This window comes from Myotis myotis, unplaced genomic scaffold (assembly GCF_014108235.1).
Source record: "Myotis myotis isolate mMyoMyo1 unplaced genomic scaffold, mMyoMyo1.p scaffold_m19_p_12, whole genome shotgun sequence".
NCBI classification, from domain to species: Eukaryota; Metazoa; Chordata; class Mammalia; order Chiroptera; family Vespertilionidae; genus Myotis; species Myotis myotis.
Window position 1 is genome coordinate 38062476 of NW_023416316.1, and position 24168 is coordinate 38086643.

A 24168-nucleotide genomic window follows, 5' to 3' on the forward strand; every position below is an offset into this window, starting at 1 on the left:
AATTAAAATTAGGACTTTAGGATGAGACAGACCTTGATTCAATCAATTCCCATCTCCCAGGCTCATCAGTTGTAGATTTGGGCAAATTATTTAATAGCTATGGGTCAATTTCATCACCATTAAAATGGCATAAATGATCATACTTCCCTCATAGAGTTATTATGAGAATTAAATAAGTTAATGCATGTAGTCTACTTATCTGTTGCTATATAACAAACAACTCAAACTTAGTAGCTTCAAACAATAATTTTATTTTGCTCATGATTTGGTGGGTCAGGAATTTAATAAGGGTTTGGCTAGGCATTCATCTCTGCTGCCCAAAGCATCTGCTAACATGATTCTATTGAGGCTGAAGGATCCATTTCCAAAATGGCTATAAGGTAGGAAATCACCTAGATCTGTTGGCCAGAGGCCTCAGTTTCTCTCCAATGAGCCTCTCCACAGCACTACCTGGGATTCCTCATAGTCAGGCAACTGGGTTCCAAAAGTTTATGAGTTTCACAAAAGCTGGAAAGCCTTGTTTTCACTTAACCTTAAATCCCAGAGAGTCACTTCCACTAGAATTCAATTGGTGAAGCATGTCACAAAGGCCAGCACAGATTCAAGAAAAGAACAAATAACTCCACCTATCACTGGTGGAATGGTAAAGAATTTGTGGTCATCTTGAATCTACTACACACATAAAATGTTTAACATAATAACCACCATATTCTGTGAGCTATTACAGTCCTTAGAGTTACTACTAAGCCAAACATAGGACACAAGACAGCTTTAGTTTCCTAAAATCAGCATAGGAACATAAACTAAATGTGTTGTTGTTCTTAATTTTCTTATAGAACTTTTGTCATTTTTGTTAACTCCGTATTGGTCAAGGAATGTTTTCCCAGGCCTCTTCAATAATCACAGTCACCACAGATGTTAATGATAGTTTTACAGAGTATGTGTGAATCCTAGCAAAACTAGAATTTGTTGAAACAGCCCACTGATTGGTAGAACATATTTGCCAATGATACATCTGATAAGTGGTTAATATCCAAAATTTATAAAGAACTTATAAAACTCAACAACAAAGAAAAACAAATAATCCCATTTGAAAATGGGCAATGGGCACTTCCCCAAAGAGGACATATAGATGGCCAATAGACACGAAAAGATGCTCAAAGCACTAAAGATCAGAGAAATGCAAATTAAAACCACAATGTGATATCACCTCACATCTGCCAGAATGCCTACCATCAATAAACCAACAAACCACAAGGTTGGGGAGGATGCGGAGAGAATGGAATTCTGGTGCACTGTTGGTGGGAATACAGATTGATGCAGCCACTGTGGCAAATATGGAGTTACCACAAAAAGACTAAAAATGGAACTGCCTTATCACCCAAAGATTCCACTTCTAGGAATATATCTGAAGAAACCCCAACATTTATTTGAAAGTATATGCACCCCAATATTCAATGCAGCATTATTTACAATAGCCAAGATTTGGAAGCCACCCAAGTGTCCATCAGTAGATTGGTAAATAAAAAAGCTATGGTACATTTACACAATGGAATACTACTGAGCTGTAAAAAAGAAGGAAATCTTACCTTTTGCAACAGCATGGATGGACCTGGAGAACATTATGCTAAGTGAAATAAGCTAGTCAGAGAAAGGCAATTCCATATGATTTCACTCATATGTGGAATCTAATGAGCAAAATAAAATAACAGAAGAGAAACAGACTCATAGATACAGAGAACAGACTGACAGCTGTCAGAGGGTAAGGGTTGGGGACTGAGTGAAAAAAATGAAGGGATTAAGAAAAAAAAACCTCATAGACACAGACAACAGAATGGTGATTACCAGAGTGAAAGGGGAGGTAGGGAGACTCAGAAGAGGGTAAAGGAGGGATGAATGGTAATAGAAGCAGACTTGACTTGGGGTGGTGAACACAGTACAAAAGAGATTATGTATTATAGGATTATACACCTGAAGTCTATATAATTTTATTAACCAGTGTCACCCAAATAAATTCAATAAAAATAAAAAATCTTTTTTTTTTAAATATATTTTATTGATTTTTTACAGAGAGGAAGGGAGAGAGATAGAGAGTTAGAAACATCGATGAGAGAGAAACATCGATCAGCCGCCTCCTGCACATCTCCCACTGGGGATATGCCCGCAACCCAGGTAACATGCCCTTGACCGGAATCGAACCTGGGACCTTTCAGTCCGCAGGCCGACGCTCTATCCACTGAGCCAAACCGGTTTCGGCAATAAAAAATCTTAATAGATAAGTAAAATAAAAATTATTGCTGGCACACCAGTTAAAAATATTGATTTACTCAATCACACCTATGTAATGACACCTTCATTTATTTATTTTAGATAATGCTAATAATAAGAGCACAGATAGTTAAGATGAACGGCTAAGTATTTAAGAGGAGGTTTGTCATTGTATAATTTATGAATTATATCAAAGGACATCATGACCACATTTCTACTAGTAAACAAACCTCAGGAATCATGATGTGTCAAAAGACATTTGTTGGGGCAGAGACTATAAACAGGAATTGCCCTGTACCCTGAGTTGAGATGCGTGGTCTGTACACATACATGACCACCCTTGCTCTGCCGATCCCTGACCTCTGCAGTGCTGGTCACCAACTCCTGATATGCTTCATTCCACTTCCAAGGGACACGAATAGCAAAGGCAGTAGCTGAGGTTGGCCCCGGTGTTGTGAGTTTGAGGACTACCATTTCCACTCCAGGACCTAGACCAGTGATGGCGAACCTTTTGAGCTCGGCCTGTCAGCATTTTGAAAAACCCTAACTTCACTCTGGTGCCGTGTCACATATAGAAATTTTTTGATATTTGCAACCGTAGTAAAACAAAGATTTATATTTTTGATATTTACTTTATATATTTAAATGCCATTTAACAAAGAAAAATCAACCAAAAAAATGAGTTTGCGGTCATTGGCTCGCCATCACTGACCTAGACTCACAAACCTCAACAGCATTGCGAGGGGTCGCCAAGCAGCACAGAGTGCTGGGAAAGTTGACCAGCGTCATTAATGTCTCCTGGAAACCTGAAAATCGCCCTGATATTGTGCTGGGGGGACAGGAAGGATACTGGGAATGACTGAACTCCCTGTTGGAGAAAGAAGCGTGCAGGAAAGAACAGATGTCCGTCCACATAAGCCTCCATTTATTTAAAAACAAAAACAACACAAGTGACTGAAGAGATCTGGAGAACGGGGTTGGTGAGTACCTGGGGGTGGGGAGCACAGCACACCCAGAGGGCATGAACGCTCCTTGCCCCTTCCCCAGTGCCTTGCGCTCCTCCGTCTGGCTGTTAAACAAAAGTAAACTGTTTTTCTGAGTTCTGTGAGCCAGTCTAGCAACTTACCAATCCCAAGGATAAGGTGTGGGCACACCTGCTTATAAACAGCTGGTCAGGAGGACAGGCGACCACCTGGACGCGTGACTGGCCTATGAAGCGGGTCCCGGTGGCGGTCCTGCAGGACTCAGCCCTCAATCAGGCGGCCCCAGCGCTGACCCCCAGGAGACAGGGTCCGACCTGAACTGAGTTACAGGACACCCGCTCGGTGTCCAGAGAGCTGGCGAGATGCTTGGTGTGCAAATCCCACACAGTGGCGCGGACGTGCGGCCGAGTGTAAACGGAGGGAAGCGGTTTTAGCCTCCAACAAGGCCCATCACACACGCTGCTCGCACACCCAGGTCCCTAAGACCAAGCGGTTGAAACTAGGCCGACCTCAGTCACCTGTTCACGGATAAAGCACTTACCCTGACACCGGCTCTGGGTCGGGACGCCTGGGAGGCACACGGAGGAGGAGGACTGTGCCTGGAAGCTCCTGGTGGGAACGTTGCAGCATCCGGGTACTCCAAGCCTCTCGGGAGGAGGCGGGGCGTTGGCGAAGCCAGTCCTAGGGCGACCGGCCGGCCGTTCAGATCTCGCGAGGTTACAGCTCGGGCTAGAGGGGACCCATAGCACCGCGAGGGCTGAACGGTGGGGCTGGCTGAGACCTGCGTCCTCTTTCCACGTGCTGGGTAGGTGGCTGGTGCAGAGCCTAGCTAATCCCTGCATGGAGTCTCCCCCGTCTCCCCACCCCCCCACAGGCCGCACTGCCGGATGTTTGCGAAATATCGTGGATGTATAGATACAGCTCGGTTATCGTCCAGTCTGTACCTGATATCCGTACACCTGGGCCTTGGATGTGTTGCAGAAGCAGTGAAGGTTTCCAGAGTAAATGCCCAGGGAGGGAAAAAGCATTGAAAGAAACAGGGAAGTCATGGGCACAGGAAAAGGTCCAAGCAGATGTGGGAGGTGAGATTCCAGGCACCCTCCCCGCCTGGCAAAGATGGAAATAAAGGATAATTTGATTTCCTGATCTGCTCTCAGTAGCAAAGAAAGAAAGTGCTTACTAAACCTGTAAATAAATGTTCACAGCTTGTCATAATTGCCAAAACAACCCAAATGTTCACCAAACTGTACATTCATGGAATGGAATATTACTTAGCAATAAAAAAGGAAGGAACCGTTGATACATGCAACAAACGGATAAATTCAAAGGTAAGTTGAGTGAAAGAAAAGCCAGTCAATGAAGGAAAAATACCACATGATCTCACTCATTCATGGATAATAGAGACCATTATAAACTTTTGAACAGTAATAGATACAGAGGCAGAGCTGCCTCGAACAGATTGTCAAAATCCAGCGGGAAGGCCGGGGAAAGTTGGGGGGCAGGAGGGAGGGGTATAAGAGATCAACCGAAGGACTTGTATGCATGCTTATATGCATAACCAATGGACATGGGACGCTGGGGGGTGGGGGAGGCCAGGGGATAGTCAAGGGCAGGGAAAAAAAAAAAAAAGACACATATGTAATACCCTTTGTAATACTTTAATCAAAAAAAAAAAAAAAAAGATTGATTCCATTTATGTGACATTCTGGGCAAGGCAAAATTACAGGGCTGGAGAACAGATCCGTAATTGATAGATGAGTGATTGACAGGATGGAGTTGGGGGAGGGCAGCGGTTCTCAACCTGTGGGTCGCGACCCCTTTGGCAGTTGAATGACCCTTTCACAGGGGTCACCTAAGACCATCCTGCATATCAGATATTTGCATTACGATTCATAACAGTAGCAACATTACAGTTATGAAGTAGCAATGAAAATAATTTTATGGTTGAGTCACAACATGAGGAACTGTATTTAAAGGGCCACAAGGTTGAACCACTGAGGTAGGGGTTCACTATAAAGGGATAACAAAGTTATTTGGGTTGACTGGAACTGTTCTGTATCCTGATTATAGTGGTGGTCGTACAAATCTATATGTGTATTAAAACTTTACATAGAAAGAGAGGGAAAGTCAAATTACTGGGTAACTTTAACAAAAAATTGAACACTCTATACCAGGTTTTATACTATCTAAGGCAGCCGTGGGCAAACTACGACCCGTGGGCCGGATCCGGCCCGTTTGAAATGAATAAAACTAAAAAAAAAAAAAAAAAAAAAAAAAGACCGTACCTTTTTATGTAATGATGTTCACTTTGAATTTATATTAGTTCACACAAACACTCCATCCACGCTTTTGTTCCGGCCCTCCGGTCCAGTTTAAGAACCCATTGTGGCCCTCGAGTCAAAAAGTTTGCCCACCCCTGATCTAAGGCCAAAGCAATGAGATAAGTCATGACTATAAACACAAAGTAATTAGAGCACAAACATTTGGTATAGGATAACTGCAAAGTAAAAGCAGCCTGTTATAGGAAATTAAAGAGGAGATGGTTTCCAGTTTAAACAAAATGCTTCAAAGCAGAGCTTACATTGGATCTCAGTTTCAAGAACAAGAGGAAAATGATAATTCCACGTGGAAAATGGCCATTTAGATTTATCTTGTCCATAGCATACAGGAAGGGATGGAACAGAAAGTGCAGAGGGCAGAAACTATGCCTGGTTAGAAGATGAGGAATTTGGGGAGAGCTTGAGCTGGGGTATTGACCATTTAGTACAGCAAGTCTTTCCTCGGAGCTGCACCCACACCTGCAGGGTACCCTGGAGACCAGGAGAAGGTTGGCATGACCTACTTCTTAATTTTATGCCCAACAATTGGGTTTTTTGCCTCATTTACAAATGTGGGTGACATATTTATCTTCCTTGCTACAATGTTGGCTCTTTCTAATCGTAATTATGCTGTCTCTTATCTGCAGCTTATTCTCAGGCCTCCAAGATCCCATCCCACAGACCCCCTTGTGAATCCAGGCAGTAGTAGTGGAAATGGAATAGAAAGCACAGATTTGAGAGGCACCATTTTGGAGTTAGGATTGACAAAACTGGTTTATAAATTGGATATAAAGGATAAAGGTACAGGGCAGAAAAAAACACTGGTTTAGAGACAAAGTTCTAAAAGAATGAAATGTAGCTAGTAACTATTTTATTCGTGTCCAACAACTGCACTTAAATATCAGTTTAAATCAGTTTTAGTTTGCTTAAACCAATATTTATAAGTGAAACCAATTTTTCTTTATTATAAATGCATGCAGGGCAATAAAACAGTTTGTGAGCAGGCCATTCCAACTTTAAGTAAAAACTGAAAAGTATTTTAAGTAACCATATGATTTAACCCAATTTTTTAAAAGATAAAATACAGCCAATCCTTTAAGTCACAATTAAAAAAATTTTATTCATGAGGAGAAAATTTTCATGAATTTTATAAAACAGAGTACAAGAAAAGAGTATGTGATTGAAGAATTTTTTTAAAAATGAGTGCAGGCATACCCTCATTTTATTGTGCTTCACTTTATTGCACTTCACAAGTATTGCATTTTCTATAAATGGAAGGCAAGAGCCTCCACCAACAAGAAAGATTTTGACTTATTTATTGTGACACTCTCTTTATTACAGTGGTCTAGAATAGACCACAATACCTAACAAGGTATGCCTGTATTGATGGCTTTTCTCACAATAAATATATTTATGTATATATGTGTACATATATACATAAAAGAAATAAGAATGACTTATATAGAGAATAAAGCTTGTTATACAGCTTGCAGCAAAAATAAAATTTGATAGTACTGGATATGTATTTTCAGTTTTTGTATTAAGCCACAATTGTATGCAACAGAAGAGCCCCTCAAATATCTAAACACATTGAGATTTTTACTGTTTGTATGAATGTATATGAAATCGTTATTAACACTGCAATAAAAAATATTTGCAAACAAGTAAAATAAGCAAGGTACATCAATAAAGATTGAGGAAATGAAACCAGACTTGTATTCTTATTCATCTAAAGTCATTACAAAGTTTACAGGTCTGTTGGTTCAAAGGAAAGCATAATAGCCACAAATATTTACTGAAACATTACCTATTTACCAGGGTTTCATTTTTAGGATTCCTCAGCGGTTCTAAATGGCAATGTTGCTAAACAAGTACAAAATAGAAACATTCAAAATATTTATTCTTCATCTTAAAAATAAAGCACCTTATACATAAAAAGGTTTGTGAAAATTTGCTGACTATTCAACAATGTTCATTGCTGACAGATGAAACAGTACCATGAACACTTATATCCTGTGATTGGACATACTCCACAGAATTGAGTCATCTTGTTGTAGTAACTCAGACACCATAAAAATAAGGGCACAAGAAATTCAATTCCTTTTCATCTAGGATAGCTAAGAAGCCCAGACACAAAACTTGGATAATACACTCAATCATTTCAAGTTTCATTCTGGGTAGCATTTCAGTTTCTTCTCATATTAACCTTTATCAGGAGACAAAAGTAAAAATATATGGTTTTTATTTATATTTATGAATATGTATATTGATTTGAACAGGCCCTTCCCAGTCTCCCTGTGTGTGGCTAAAATGTAGTGAAGAAAAAGAAATGGGAGGGTGGAGAGAGCTGAATATAAGGGACTTGGAAAATCCAATGGGGGATCGGGGGCGGGGAGGGGGCGCAGAAATACCTACCAGTGTAAAAATAATCTCACACACAGCAACTCGATCTAGACAGAAATATCTATGGCAACTATCTCAAATAGTTGCATCTGATTCCTCATTAGTGATCGGATGTCATTAACTTGCTGTGTTTCTAATAGGAAGACATTTCATGGCCTTAGGCTCCATTTATTAAAAAAGGGGCCCTAGCCAATTTGGCTCAGTGGATAGGGTGTTGGCCTGTGAACTGAAAGGTCTCAGGTTCGATTCCGGTCAAGGGCACATGCCCGGGTTGTGGGCTCGATCACCAGTGGGGGACTTGCAGGAGGCAGCTGATCCATGATTCTCTCTCATCTTGGATGTTTCTATCTTTCTCTCTCCCTCTTCCTTCCTCTCTGAAATCAATAAAAATATATTTTTTTAAAAGGGGAGGGGGGAGAGGGGCCAGATACTGAACTGAATAAGTAGCATCTGATTGTTCAGAAACATTTAGGAACAGTTCCCATATTAGCAGTTATCGTTTTCTTGCTGAAATTTCCTCGTGAGGAATAAATACTTACTGGTTTGCGGTAGCAATAGTGGTATTAATTAATGAATTCACAGTACAGAAGAAACCACTGCTAATAATGCAAAATGGAGAAAGATAAGGCACAATTTCCAATTTTAAGAGAGAAAGGCATTTACAAATTTCATACAGTGTCTGTAAGCGGTGACCAAAATATTAAAAATAGGTAGAAAGCATATGACTTATAGAAGAGCAACACCTCCAGCACTGATGAATGCAGATCTAAAGAATAAAAGTAAAAACCTCCCACTCTACCGCACCACTTTCACATACTCACCTGGGTCAAAGTAGAAGGTCTCCAAGTGGCCTTTCACCCTGAGACCCACCATCTGATCCCAAGTTCTGAGATTAAGAGCAGGGCTTCTCCATATGGCCTGCTGCAGATGAGGGCTACCACACGCTGAGAAATTGACACAGCAACCACAGTAGGTTATGCTGTAATCTGAGGTTCTCAAGAGTCCTTGATCGAGGTTCTCTAAAAAATTGATGCAGCAATGACACTTTGAATTCCCATGAGGAGCCAACATCACCTGATCCTCATTGCAGGTACATCAAGGGGACTAAGAGGTCTGGTCAATGTCACAGGGCGCAGAAATGATGGGTGAGGACTGCAGGCCAGGTTTCGCCTGAGCACTGGCTGTCATGGTGACGCTCTCTTTACCTGAGAACTTTTCAGGGCTGTGGATTTCTCTGAAGCTATTTCTAGTTTCAGTCAATGGCTGTTCTTTGGCCAATTCTTCATAGAAATCTGTGTCTAAGTAGGCCTTACTTTCATACCTTTTTATACCAGACTTACTCCTGGTATAAAGAGACATTTTCTGTGACCCCAGGAGTTCCCCGTCTGGAATGGGGAATAAGGAAATATGCCATTTAGTTCTTACTCTATCACCCTCATGTTCAAAGTTAGTGAAGATTGTTTGATACTTAACTTCTAAATGTCATAGATTCTCTATCTCATTGACAATGATTAACTAAATTCTTGAAGCTTCGATTTCATAGGAGAAACATATGAAGTTGCAAAGCTTATCTATTGGAATATATGGACTGTTTCTGTTTTGAAACAATATAAGAGCAAGATGGTATATCAAATAGCCTTCCAACTTGAAATCGTCCCAGACCAAATATTAAACCCATGGACATCAGCCCATCGAACTACTCTAAAGCCACAATGTAAAACAGAGACAGTGGGAGAGACAGTCTCCTCACCTGAACTTTGAATTATTTCAATAATAACCACGTTTTTTCTAGTTATATACCCCTTCTCCATAACTCTCAATAAGTACATTTACATTGAAAATGTAAACACATGTAAATTACCACATGTAAACACACCTAAATGATTGAAAGGAAACATCATTGTCCTCCATTCATTTTAAAAGTATTTTAGAATAGCTCACTCTTCACAATAGTGGTGACTTTGAAAAACATTTGTTGACGCATCCTTCACACATACACATATATTTGTTTTTAATGAAAACTTCCTCATGGGGGCATATGAGTATAGCCAATATTTATTTATTTATTTATTTTTAAATATATTTTATTGATTTTTTTACAGAGAAGAAGGGAGAGGGATAGAGAGTTAGAAACATCGATGAGAGAGATCAATCAGCTGCCTCCTGCACGCCCCCCACTGGGGATGTGCCCACAACCAGGGTGCATGCCCTTGACCGGAATCGAACCCGGGACCCTTGAGTCCGCAGGCCAACGCTCTATCCACTGAGCCAAACCGGTTCGGCTGCCAGTATTTATTGAGCAATGACTCTGCTGGGCACTATTCTAAGTTATGTACATAGCTCATTTTATTTTATCCTCTTAACTTCAGGCAGTAGGTGCACTTGTTTCCCTCATTTTAGAGCTAAGGAAGCGAAGTGTTTTAGGTCATCTGCCCAAGGTCATTCAGCAATAGCAGCAGAGCCAGACTGGAACCCAGAGTTTCCCAGCAAAGCCCATACACTCTTAGCCACTTCTTGAAGCATTCTCATGATGTCAATCAGAACTATGGGGGATTTTTAAAGGGTCACCATTTCTCCTTTGTTGTTCCGTCTTTTTCCTACTTGTGTCTCTTCTCCCACTTTCCTTTCTGGTTCTTCTCGGGCTCTCTAACTCCGACCTTCGAACTTCTTCAGTTGTCTTTTCCAGCCACAGCCAAAACCTGGCCTCATTCCAGCCCCCAGTTGGCAACGGTGCAAGTGAGGCAGAGGTTGAGCCTATTGGGAACCTCAAGCAGATGGCCTGTGGCAGAAAACAACAGAACTGCACGGCAGTGTGAGGGTACCTCCACGTCTACCACGAGCTCCCAGACTTGAGTAAGACAACATTCTGTGACCCTTCCCAGGGACACATTTATTTTCAGGGTTATGTGGAAATACGTGAGGAGGTCTCAGACTGTCTGAGGGAAAAGTTCAATTTAGCAATGCAAACTCAGACAAGGTGAACTGCTAGTTTAGCCTTTCTTTCTTTACTGTGTACTTGGTTTCATTTACATGGAAATTTTGAGGGGTACAACCTGCTTCACTAAATATTTCTGCAGGGTTACCAGGAACCAAAAAGTTTTGCCAAAATTTTTCTGCGGGGAGAAAAAAGATAATCCTTTAAAAAAAAGTTCTTAGAGTTGCTTCTATAGCACATTTAGTTAAATTAGTAGGTATGTTGAATTTATTAGATGCCACATCCAGGGATAGAGATGGAAGAGGAGCTGGTCTATTTCTGCATATTTTCTCTGAGAACGTGGATGGCATCATCTGCCGGTAGCAGTAGGCTGCAGGTACATCAGCTCAGGAGTCAGCCACACCTGCACTTCCACCTTCACGCATTGTGACCCTGAGCCAGTTACTTAGCTTCTTCAAACCTCAATTTCTCTGTAAAGACACAGGGGCCTTAACGTTCACCACCCCGGTGAACATTTGCTGTAAAGATCAAATGACATCATGTCATCGAAAGTGCCTAGCACAGGACCTGACAGAGAAGGCATTCAATAAATGATAGCTTTATTTAATTTTATGTCATTTTAAGGGAGGGGCAGATGTAAAGGCTTGTTATTTAAAAAATAAGGAGAAAGAAACCATAAATTTGTGGTCTGCAATTTTTCCTTCACTTAAGAAAAATGTTCACCAAGGCTGTATTTTCCGTTAAAATAGGGAGAACAGAGTCTTTTGCAATACCTCTCCCACCAAAACCTCAACGTTCAGTAGTCAGACACTTCGAAGTTTGGCTGCTCAGTGTATGGCTGCTCTGTATATTACTGCTACATACATATTTACAACGTAAAAATTTCATGGAACAGACACAAAATCAAAGTTAATAGGGAAATAGTGATGATCAGATGTAAATGCTAGGCCCTACAGCCTATTAGAAAAGAAATCATCTATGACGATGTGAAATACAGAGCTCACAATAAGAAATATCAGTAATTCTGAAGTTCTAGACAATAAAGAACATTTGTGAAGAAAACATACATGGAAAAATTATATTTTTCTCTACCCAAAATTATCTGCGATTTCATTTTGGTCGATTCTTCATAGAAATCTGTGTCTAAGTAGGCCTTACTTTCATACCTTTTTATACCAGACTTACTCCTGGTATAAAAAGACATTTTCTGTGGCCCCAGGAGTTCCCCGTCTGGAATGGGGAATAAGGAAATATCCCATTTAGTTCTTACTCTATCGCCTTCATGTTCAAAGTTAGTGAAGATTGTATGATACTTAACTTCTAAATGTCATAGATTCTCTATCTCATTGACAATGATTAACTAAATTCTTGAAGCTTCAATCAACAAATATTTCCAATTTGTTGTGCAAGAAAGAAAAAAAAATAGGGTCACCACTGATTTGGTCCATGTTTCCCTTTGGTTAAATTTAGCCAGTCCACTGAAAAAGGAAAAGAGGCCATTTGGGGGGCTCACTAAGGAAAAACAGAAACTGAAAGCTGTAATTGCATGGCAATCCAACGATAAATAATTTGCAACAGACCAGTCCCATAAAGGAATCTAAAATGGGAAACTCTGATAAGAAAAAAAGAATGTTCTTTGCTCAAGGTTACTGGGCTGGTAGCTGAACAAGCACTCTGAGGTACCCTGGCCCAGGGAGCTGAAAAGCATTTTCCTTCTAAAGGATGCAAATGCTGGGAAGGAGTTCAGGCCGCTGTGACTGTTAGAAAGCTCAGGTTACAGCGAAATCTCCAAAGTCATCCCCAGGACATAATAATCAAAGCCCTCCTCTGCAGGGGCAGAGCAGTGGCAAGTTCCTAGAACCGATTTTTGTTGCTGACTTCAGCATGAAACAATCTCTGAGAAAGTTCAGATCAGCTAGGCTGAATAAGCAAGTAACAAAAGTAAATTTCACCATGGAGTTTCAACCACAGCTAAATGCATTGTCCTGTTTCACCAAAAAGTCATGCAAACCCTTTACTCCTCCAAAAAACTATAGTTGGCCAACTTTCTAGAATTTTCATAGGTTTGAAAATGTTAAAAGCAGTGACAGTGAAGTCCCCACTATTCTTTTCCTCAAATACATAAATAATATATCTACATCAAGCACAGAATATTTTCATAAAAACTATCTATATCCATGCATGTATTATCTCTGACCATGTTAAAAAATTAGGAGTGTTTAGTGGGCATCTTTCCTAATTATCCCAGGCCCACAGTGTCCGGGAACAAAAAGTTAGAGATTTCCAAAAGCTTTTTGTTATGGTACAAACCCCCTTTTTAAAGAACAAGTCCTTAAAGGTTCTGTGAGAACAGATACAATTTCAACAATGATTTCCTATCTTCAAATTTATGCTTATGAAGAAATACAAATGTTTACCTCACATTTAAGAACATTTGTGTTGAGAATAAAGTATCCCTTTTTTGTTAACTTCAGATTTTGTGCTTATCGTTCGCTGTCACTTCTTCCTACTGAAATTGAGTTGGGGTAATTTTTTTAAAGACCTCGAACAGGCTTCTCAGAACAGGCTTCTCAGAGTATCGTTTCTCAAGGCACCCACAGAGAGAAAAACCAAACAGTCTCAGACAGAGGAAAGCCTTGTAGACGAGAGGCAGTTATTCGTTTCCTGAGCGAACCCACTTCCTTCTTCAAACATTTCCTTCTCTTCACCAATATGTTTTTGAAATGAATATTGAAGTCTTTTGCAAAATATAGTCCGAAGCCTAGTGCCTAGAATCGGGCCGTGTCATTTTTAATATCATCACAGTAGTGATAAAACTAGAAGCTCAAATAAAGTGTCACCTCGATAGTACAGAAGGCTCCCTAAAATGTTAATTGGTGTTTTAGCAAAAGAATCCGAATCATGAGAAAACCAATGTGAAAAGCTAAAAGCCAAAAAATATCAGGGCTCCTGGCTACTCCACCATAGAAAACTGTGGCATCTTCCATAATAAGGAAATCATTTCCTTTTTTAAAAAGAATTCATCGATTGATTTTAGAGAGAGAGACGGGACAGAAACATCGTTTTGCTGTTCCACTCATTTATGCATTCATTGGTTGCTTCTGAACAGAGGTCGAACCTGCAACCTTTGCATATCGAGACGATGCTCTGACCAACTGAGCTACCTGGCCAAGGCAGTCATTTCTTTTCTAACCTTTCAAACCTTAAACAATGAGCTGCTCGGTTTCTTCATACCAAGTATAACCTTAGAGATAAAACTGAAAGTTTCATTCTCAGTAAAGATATATATTTTATTAGAAAGATATCTTTTCAGTGATTATTGTCTTGACTTTAATCAAAGCAGATACAGAAAGTTGAAAGGGGATTTGGCTATTATGATTCTCCTGTGCTAACAAATACAAAATATAATTTTAAAAAATTCAGTCTTTACCTAAATATAAAAAACTTCTTTATTTACCGGCACAGAGTCATACCAGAAAAACAGACAAGAGGAAAAAAAGTCTCTTAAAATGTTTATTTTTGTCAGAATAACTGACAATTTTCTGTTGTCTTTTGGTTTATTATTATAATAAGCATTTCTCCCCTTGAAAAATCCATTCAAAACATCCTTGAGGTAAAGAAATTTAATTTATAAAACCATCCTGATTTTTTTAAAGAAATAAATTCTTAAAATTCCTTTAACTTGATAAATAGCAATAATCTCTTCTTGTTCTATTCTGTTAAACAAAAACTTACTTTATACAGCAAAGAATCCAGTCACTTATTGGCAAACCAAAGGTGAGAACTATCCATTTACATGATCTACTCAAACACGGTGCAATACTGCCACGTTCCACGTTCATATGGACATTAAAAAACAAAAACAAAAAAACAGTTACCAACACTCTTCTGGCAAAGACAAGGTTTGGAATGGCAAAAGCAACAGAAGTTTTAGCTCTTAAAGCTTCAGAAAGGAATTAATCTGAGTCCTCTTCATCAAGATAATCCTCAGCATTGCTTAATGTTCGAACAGCATCTGAAAAAATAGAGGGAGAGAGCAAAAAAAGAGAAATTAAATATTGCTTGGATTTTGTTTTCATGTTCAAAGCTCTTGACAATTCAACAAATTGCCATCTTTTCTCAGACCCAGGGTTGCTCTTCCCCCAAGGATCTTCTTCAACCTTTGCTTTTCAGCCTAGCTGCTGCCACAGAGGCTGACAAATACACTTGTTTGCACATTCGTTAGACATGCAGAAATGGAAGCACGTGGTGCTAAGGTACCATTACTCTATCTCAGACAAAATGCACCATGACCACGTGGAACACACCAGAAGCCCCTCCCCTGTGACGACTTTGCTTCCAACCTCCCCCAAGGACAAGCGCACACACGACTTCAGTCAGTCAACAGCCCGAGGCCTTACCTGAAGGCAAGGTCACTGGGTAGAAAGATAACTAATGAGGGAGAAAAAGGAAAGCGAATGAAAACACAGAAGCATCAGTTTCATTGTAGAACACACTGATAAAGTATCCTCAGAAGCAAAAGACTGAAGTAAAAAGTAAAAGTTCTGAAATAGAAAGAGCGGAACATCATCAAATGTAAAATCAACCTTGAACAGGGTTCAGAAGGAAGACTGGGACTTTGATGTTCACCTATTCAACTGTCTGTCTGGTCAAGTTGTTAGGGGCAAAAATAGAATATTGGGGACTAGCTATAGTTATCAGAAATATTAATCATGCTGCTAACCGTGATTGCCTTGTTCTGATTAAAGAAAGGACATTCTAACCTGGCTGGGGGTTGTACGCCCAGGACCCCGGAGTCAACCGCGGAGCTGGCAGTCAACCTAGGACCTGGGGGTCAACCCTGGAATGCAGTCCATTCTCATTCAAGAATTGCCTATTTTCATGGAAAATTAATAATCTTGTTGCCCAAACAATGGAGTCTCACCCCAGCCCCCATTACCTGCTTCCCATGCCTATAATTCTTACTTGCCCATGTAATATTGCCCTAACCAATATAAGCAGCTGGCTTATGGGGGGTTGCAGAGCAGATTTTTGTGGATGACCTGCTGCTCTTCCATACTGCCAGGATTATTGGGATAAATGCTCACATATGATTCAACCCTGTCTCTGGTGAATTGGCTCAAGTAGTGACAGGCAGCCCGGACCCACTGGTTGTCCCGTTTCAAAATTTCTATAATAGGTTACACTAGGTATAATTTAAGGGGGATGAGGGGTTGAAATGCACATACAAACACATTGTTAGAGCTCAACAAATATATGTTATAGCACCCAGATCATGGTCTCTAAATACTATATCCCCACTGCTCATTGGAGATATGACTAATTTCAAGTCTGGGGCTTTAATTTCAAGTCAAGAAAATGTAAAAATAAATAAATAAAAATGCACCTGAACCACTTGTCATGCCACAAAGCAAGGATCCTACCAAAATCAGCATCACTTTAAAACGGTTCAGGATCCAACCTGAAGAGGCCTCCACTAGCCAAAGTTATCCATAAAGATATTAATTACAAAGGATTAAAACACATCAAATATTTCAGCACACACCAAAGGGAATTCATTGGTCCCTTTGGAGACTGATAGGGAATCAGCACTGTTATTTTGAAACACTTAAAAGAAGGGTAAAAATCAAGCCTTTATTCTGCTTCTGCTACATAAACTATTTCCCTGGGTAACCAAACAGCTGATGAGAAATTTTTCTTTACAGAATTCCCAAGCTAATAACTGAGGGAAAAAGTGACAGAATTGGAATATCACCATTTGCAACAGATTAGTGAAATAATGGATCTAAACAATGATCATCAGTGGATGCTAACATCATAGGAAGAGTGACAACCAGATATTATATGCCTCCGTGGGAGGACATGATTTTCTTTATGAAGTATTCCTTCCTCTCCCCCTGAGATAGCTAGACCTAAATCTAATCAAACATCTAGATCTAACATCATTTTTTTTTTTTTGGATCTAACATTATTTGACAAAAATGCAGAAGACAGTAGAACATGACGCACAACACCACGGGACTACATACTTATAATGTCTACACTGGGAAATTCAAATTAACTAACCCAGTCTCTTTAATAAATATATTACAAGGCTAAAAACAGGGGAAGAGGAAAGGAAACACTGATTTAAAAACAAAACAAAACTATCAATTACCTAATTTGGACCCTGACTTATACAAAGTATAAGTAAGTAAATAGATAAGGAAGCAAAGAATAAGTAAGTAAGCATAAGAAAACTGGCAAAGTTTGAAAATTACATTTGATAATATTAAGAACTTATTAATTTTAGGTATGTTAATGATATTGTAGCTTTCTGAAGAATCTTTACATGTTTAGGAAGTGACTACTGAGGAAAGCGGAGGGACAAGGAAGAGTCAGAACAAGGGGGGTAGAAACCAATTTACGTTATATGAGAGAAAGAAAGATAAAAGAACAAGTGGGTATAGGACAGAGGGAAACTTCCATGATTTCACTTCCAAACTATTAGAAGTCTCCAGATTGACTATATTCTTCTCCATTCTCCTAAGAGAAGTTCTGGAGACCTGGGAGAAATGTATTTTGTTCTATCCCACACACAAACTTTGGGACTGGCTACTCACTTGGTAACAGCAGCTTTAAGTAAAAGACAAAGAGACTAACAGCAAAGTTCTTTTCCCTCCTACTTTGCTACGACAATCCTGCATTTTGTGGTATTTGAGATATTACTTGTCCTTCAGTGGTTACTTCTGCACTTTGTTTTAACCTCGTTTCTCCTGTTAGCAAGAGAAGGATAACCTGCCATGGTGCAAACTCAGACTGAATGGAACTCAAGAGACAGAAATGAGCCAGGCAAATAAATTCTTTTTCCTTCCTTCCTTTCACTGACCTCTCCGAGGCAGTTTTTCTGGAAACTTCTCATATGGACAAATGCTGAGTCATGAGTTATATCTTTTCATAGCCTATCTTGGTTCATGCCCAGCAGCACTTCCAATCTCCCCTATCTCACTTCCATTTTTCTTCAGTCTCAGTGCCCTGGGCTTACATGTTCCAAATCAAGCATCAGTACTTCGGACAGACAGACAGACATAAATAACTGGTGGAGGGATAAGCACATAACATGGACAAACATCACAGAAGTAATGTTAAGGAAAAGACAGAAAAAAGTACATACTGCTTTATTCCATTTATATCAAGTTCAAGAACTGGCAAAGCTAATCTATGGTAAGAGAAGTAATGATACTAAGGGAGGCCTCTGGAGGTTGGACATGTTTTCCATCTTGATCTGGGTTGTGGCAAATAAGTGTACGCACAGTAAAAAAAAATTTATCACTTAGCTGTACACTTAGCATTTATGTACTTCACTTACTGTAAATTATACCCCAATTTTTTTTATTAGAAAAAGGATTAAAGGGTTCAACCCTCAAATATGACTCTTACCCCACCCTTGTATCCTAAAGTTATCCTTCATAGTAATTAAAACAAATGAATTATATTTTTCCTATCAAAAAAAATCCAAGAAGTGGACAATGATATCAGAATATACCTTGTCCAGCTTAGAGTTCATGCTGGCAATTAGTTACACAGCTCAATATTTAAACTCTCATTCCAACTAGGATCAAAATACAAATTAAAAATTTTTAACTGGATTGCTGGGGTAATGAAGCAGAAAAACAAAAAAGAACGAAAAAGGTAACATGGAAATCGAAATATGAAAATCCATTCTTGGCTCTGTATGCCAGGCCCCAAGATTACCTCCCTAACAAATCCATTATCCAATCAGTACATAGGTAGGAAGACAAGCTAAAGACACTTGGAGTGAACAGAGAAAAAGAGCCCATCTCCTACCCAGTGGTTGGCAAACTGCGGCCCCTTGAGTGTGGCTCTTCCACAAAATACCACATGCGGGCGCACATACAGTGCGATTGAAACTTCGTGGCCACACTCAAGGGGCCAAAGAGCAGCATGTGGCCCGCGAGCCGCAGTTTGCCGACCAATGTACCTAGCCCTATTCTACAAAAACGTCAAAAATGTGAGAGACAGAGGAGAGCTGGCCACCTGCCCCTCCCGGGTCCAGCTGCTCACATCAAGGCTTCCGGGTGCAGCTCTCTAGGGGCTGAGTACATTTGGCATTTCCCTTGTCTATCATGATCAAGCTCACACTATGCAGGAGCTTCTGATAACCTTCAGCTCACAAGAAACCTTACCCCTCGGTCAAGGACATTCTGAAGATACCCGCAGAGCAACAGGAAGTCGATGGCAGAGAAAGGAAATTAGGCCAGAGTCCTACTTCCTAACCCAACCCAGGCAGCGAGGAGTCGGAGGTCCACCTCAAGTAACCGTCTCTCTCCCGCAGGCTGCACATAGCTGCTCAGCAACAATGCAGCTGGGGAGCACCACTCAGCTGGTAAATGCTTTCCCTCTCACTTACCAGAACCTATTTCATCTCTGTAGGAGCAATTACTTTAAAGAAAGGCTTGCTCTGCTGGTGAGGACACATGGCTTAAATAATTAAAGCATCCCAAACTGCTTAACAGCTTACATTATATATCTGAAGTTAAAAGAAATAAGGATCTGGAACAAACACACACATCTGGAATAAAGGACAAAAAGGAACAATAGATCTGAGAGGAGGGCTGTGATGGGAATCCCATAATCGGTAAGGAGGATAATTCTGGGAAGCTGTTGGTGAGCCAGGAAGAGAAGGGGACTGTGATATTTCTGATGGGCTGAAACAGGAAACCAGGGGACTGACTTTATTTTGTGGCTTCTGCTAGGAATGGAATATGTATAGGACAACATAAGGTTGCCTCTTCTCATAAATGGAAGGATACCTGAGGGAGAAATAAGTTTTCCCAGGGTTCAAAAATTAATGGGAAATCAATTCAAATGATAAAAACAGAAATCAGTATCTCATTACACAAACTCTGAAAGCGATACTACCTTCAAGTTAAAATGAAAACAAATGCACTTTAGCCTCTATAATAAAGATTTTTCAAAAGTTATATTGTAGTTCTCCAACAAGATTAATCAGTCTAAACTTAAAAGCAAGGGTGGGGAATCTTTTTTCTGCCCAGGGCCATTTAGATATTTAAAAATTCATTAATGAATTTACAAAATTATCACCTTAAAAATTAGACTTATATTTGGTCAAACATTCAATTAACTCACTCCTAATGCATTGGCAGGGCCAGACCAATGATACATGTTTTTTGCGTGTGTTTTTTTAATTTTTTCAGAAAGGAAGGGAGAAGGAGAAAGAGATAGAAACATCAATGACAAAAGAGAATCATCCAGCAGCTTGCCCCACACTGGGGATCGAGCCCGCAACCGGGGCAGATGCCCCAAATAGGAATTGAACCATGGCACTCAACCATTGAGCCGTGCCAGTCAGGCCAAACCAATGATTTTGTGGGCTTTAGAAGGCCTGCAAGCCAGACATTCCCCACCCCTGCTCTAAAGCAACACTAAGAAGGGTTGGAATGATGAGTAGCAGAGCTAAGATTTGGAAAAAACATTATACTAGTTCCTTTAAAAAAAAAAACAACAACAGTGAAAAATATGTATTAATTACATACTTCAAAGTGGTATTAAAATGCCAAACATAAAGTAGAGTAAGGCTTGAGACGTGAGAAAAAAGAGACGAGAAGTTCCCTCTAACCAAATCATCTCCTACCTTTCTTTTTCTACATCCCTGGGTTTCTCAGGGGCTGATAGGCTAATGGTGAATGAAGAGGGGAAGCAGAAGAGAAGGAAAGGAAGAAGAGTTCAAGGCACACCCTCCAGCATTTCTTTCAGGAATCACAGTAGAATGATTCTGGGGGACACAATCAGTAGGCTATGTGCTGAGAGGTCAAATAAACATCCGGCCTCTGAGTGTTAATCAGGAATGACGCAATGCTGTTTAACACCTTTCTTTAACATTTTTTCAAAACAACCACACAAGCCTTTCATCTTTTTCAAACCTATTCTCCCACATCAATAGCTATTTTTATCTTTAAGAATCTATACCTAAACTTCATCTTTAAAAACCACCCACAGTACTACAAATAAATGCCAAAATGTTTACAGAGTGTAAAATATTTTAATGTATCTTTATTAATTCCAGAGAGGAAGGGAGAGGGAGAAAGAGATAGGTAGAAACATCAGTGAGGAGAGAGAATCATTGAACAGCTGCCTCCTGCACACCCCTCACTGGGGATCGAGCCCACAACCCAGGCATGTGCCCTGACTAGCAAACGAACCGTGATCTCCTGGTTCATAGGTGGATGCTCAACCACTGAGCCACACCAATAAAATAGTTTATTGATGTTCTCATTTAAAACAGAAATATAATATAATCATGGAGCTGTTGAATGCTTAAGTTAAAAAATTTTAGAGATATCTACTCATAAAAATGTATCTGAAAAGAAGAGATGGAGACCATGGTTCTCTGAAAAGGACTGTAATGGAAAGCAAAGTGATTAGAATTTGATTGTAAGAAACTAAGAAATATACAAAAATTTGTATGTTTAATTTGTCTCTTCAAATTTGTTTGCATGAGGGTACTCTTCTGTGTTAGAGGTTCTGATTTAGACCAAGGATAGACAATCTAACTTCAGAATCACCTGAAGAGTTTAACAAGAAATTTTTTTCCTAATACTAAGTTGAGAAATCTTAGTTATGACAGCACCATTGAAAAAGAAGGGTTAAAACCAAATACTTGCCCAGCTGGCATGGCTCAGTGGTTGAGTATCAACCTATGAACCAGGAGGTCACAGTTCGATTCCAGGGTAGAGCACATTACCAGGTTGTAAGCTCAATCCCCAGTGTGGGGCATGCAGGAGGCAGCTGATCAATGATTCTCTCTCATCACTGATGTTTCTACCTCTTTCTCCCCTCCCTTCCTCTGAAATCAATAGAAATATATTTAAAAACAAAACAAAACAAAAATACCTGTTCCCTGTTTCTTTTTCAGGAGAGTTGCGCAGGCAGCATTAGTAGCCATGTCCAGGGCCAGCTTCTTCTCATTGTTTCTTAAATCTGTTCTAGCACCTTTCCCAACACAAGAAACATAAATTAGATGTTTTTGAACACAGTAGCACAGCAATACTCTTTCCACCAAAACTGATTACTTTTGGCAAAACTAACTGGAGAACTTTTCTGGCTCAGAAGTAAGTTTTTTCAAAGCAGAAAAACTTTCTCAAACCAATAATAGTGTACTTAGCATCTTTAATCAGGGAGCTTGTTGCTGCACCTGTGATATTATGCACACTCAAAATATAGCCTTTCCCTTCAAGTCCCTGTAAAATTTGATGTGAATTTTTCAGCGAGGAGCTTATCATCCTCTGGTAAATCCTAAATCAGTTTGACCCCACTAGTTACTATGCCTCATGATTGTTTGGAGATTAAATTCAATATGCCCTTTGCCCCTTCTGTTCAAGGTCTTTGGGAAAGATCATGTGGGTTGAGCTTGAGGGGGATTAATATTTTAGGTCTATAAGTATATTCTCATGTAAATTAGCAAAATAGTAAGATAATAAAACTTATTATAATTCCCATAGCCTATCTTCTACATACTTTTTTCCTTGTCTTAATTGTGTTAAAAATTATATCAGCATTCATGAATACATTCTCATCATTAAAGTTTCAAAATACTAAAGTATGCTGACCAAATCCATATGTCCCATTTTAGCTCCCAACAAATGCATCCTTCCCCATTTTCTACCTTCTTCAGAGGTAGAAAACCATTCCCCGCAAGTAGGCTTCAGTTATCTCCTTCAAGTACATGGGTGCATTCACAGACATATATGTACATCCACACAAACCCAAACTACATATATTGGTCTGTCATTTCATTTTTTAGCTGATGTTTAATGGACACAAAATTATATTAGTTTCAAGTGTACATGATTCAGTACTTATAGATATTGTGAAATGATCACCACAATGTCTAGTTAACATCCATCACCATTCAATTACAAAAAACTTTTTTTTACGTGATGAGAAGTTTTAAGATCTACTCTTTTAGCAACTTTCAAATATGCAATACAGTATTATTAACTACTAGAGGCCCAATGCACAAAAATTTGTGCACTCGGGGGGAAGAGGGGGTCCCTCAGCTCGGCCTGTGCCCTCTTGCAGTCTGGGACCCCTCAGGGGATGACCACCTGCTGGCTTAGGCCTGCTCCCCGGGGGATTGGGCCTAAGATGGAAATCAGACATCCCTCTGGCAGCCCGGCAGCCCTCGGGGGATGTCCACTTGCCAGCGGGGAGCAGGCCTAAACTGCAGTCGGACATCCTTAGCGCTGCTGAGGAGGCAGGAGAGGCTCCCACCACCACCGCTGTACTGGCAGCCATCAGCCTGGCTTGTGGCTGAGCAAAGCTCCCCCTGTGGCAGCACACTGACCACCAGCGGGCAGCTTCTGCATTGAGCATCTGGCCCCTGGTGGTCAGTGTGTGTCTTAGTGACCAGTCATTCCCAGTCGTTCTGCTGTTAGGGTCAATTTGCATATTACCCTTTCACTATATAGGATAGAGGCCTGGTGCACGGGTGGGGGCCGGCTGGTTTGCCCTGAAAGGTGTCCCAGATCAGGGTGGGGGTCCCGCTTGGGTGCCTATCCAGTCTGGATGAGGGGATGATGGCTGTTTGCAGCTGGTCACACCCCCTTCAGGGTGGGGGTCCCCACTGGGGTGCCTAGCCAGTCTGGGTGAGGGGCTGAGGGCCGTTTTCAGGCTGGCGGGTGACTGAAGCTCACAACCTCTCCTTTTTTTCTTTTCTTTTTTTATTCTGGGATTTATTTACCTTCTATGGCTGTCACTGGAGCTGAGAGCCAGCTTTAGCTCTGAGGCTCGGCTCCAGCTCTGAGACCTCGGCTGCTGAAAGCAGGTATCTGGGCTTTGTTTAGCTACTATAATTGAAACACTGTTGCAACTCTAGTTCTGAGGCCTGGCTGGCTGAAAGCAGGTTTCTGGGGATTGTTTAGCTTCTATAATTGCAACATAGTTGCTTAGAGTGCAGCTCAGAGCTGGGCGGCGGCAGGTGGGGAACCTTGGCTTCCTTCATCACTGGAGCAAGCAAGCCTCCTGTTCGCTTCAGCTGCCTGGCTGCCAGCCGCCACCTTGGTTGGCAGTTAATTTGCATATCGCCCTGATTAGCCAATGGGAAGCATGTCGGAGGTATGGTTAATTACCATGTTTGTCTATTATTAGATAGGATATCACCATGCTGTGTATTACATCCCCATGACTCATTTTATAACTGGAGGTTTAAACCTTTGACTCCAAGATTTTTTTAACTTAA

The 24168-nt window shown here is 40.4% G+C and overlaps 1 protein-coding gene across 1 annotated transcript in view; it reads right to left on the reverse strand.

Annotated features, from left to right (window-relative positions):
• Positions 1-14401: 14401 nt before the first annotated feature.
• OSTF1 (osteoclast stimulating factor 1) overlaps positions 14402-24168 on the reverse strand; it is a 59389-nt gene continuing 49622 nt past the window's right edge. Inside the window, exons 9-10 of the mRNA XM_036330808.1 lie at positions 21822-21920; positions 14402-14922 (exon numbers count right to left, since the gene is read on the reverse strand). Coding sequence (XP_036186701.1) covers positions 14864-14922; positions 21822-21920 — 158 coding nt within the window. The 3' untranslated portion in view covers positions 14402-14863. The remainder of the gene's footprint in view (positions 14923-21821; positions 21921-24168) is intronic.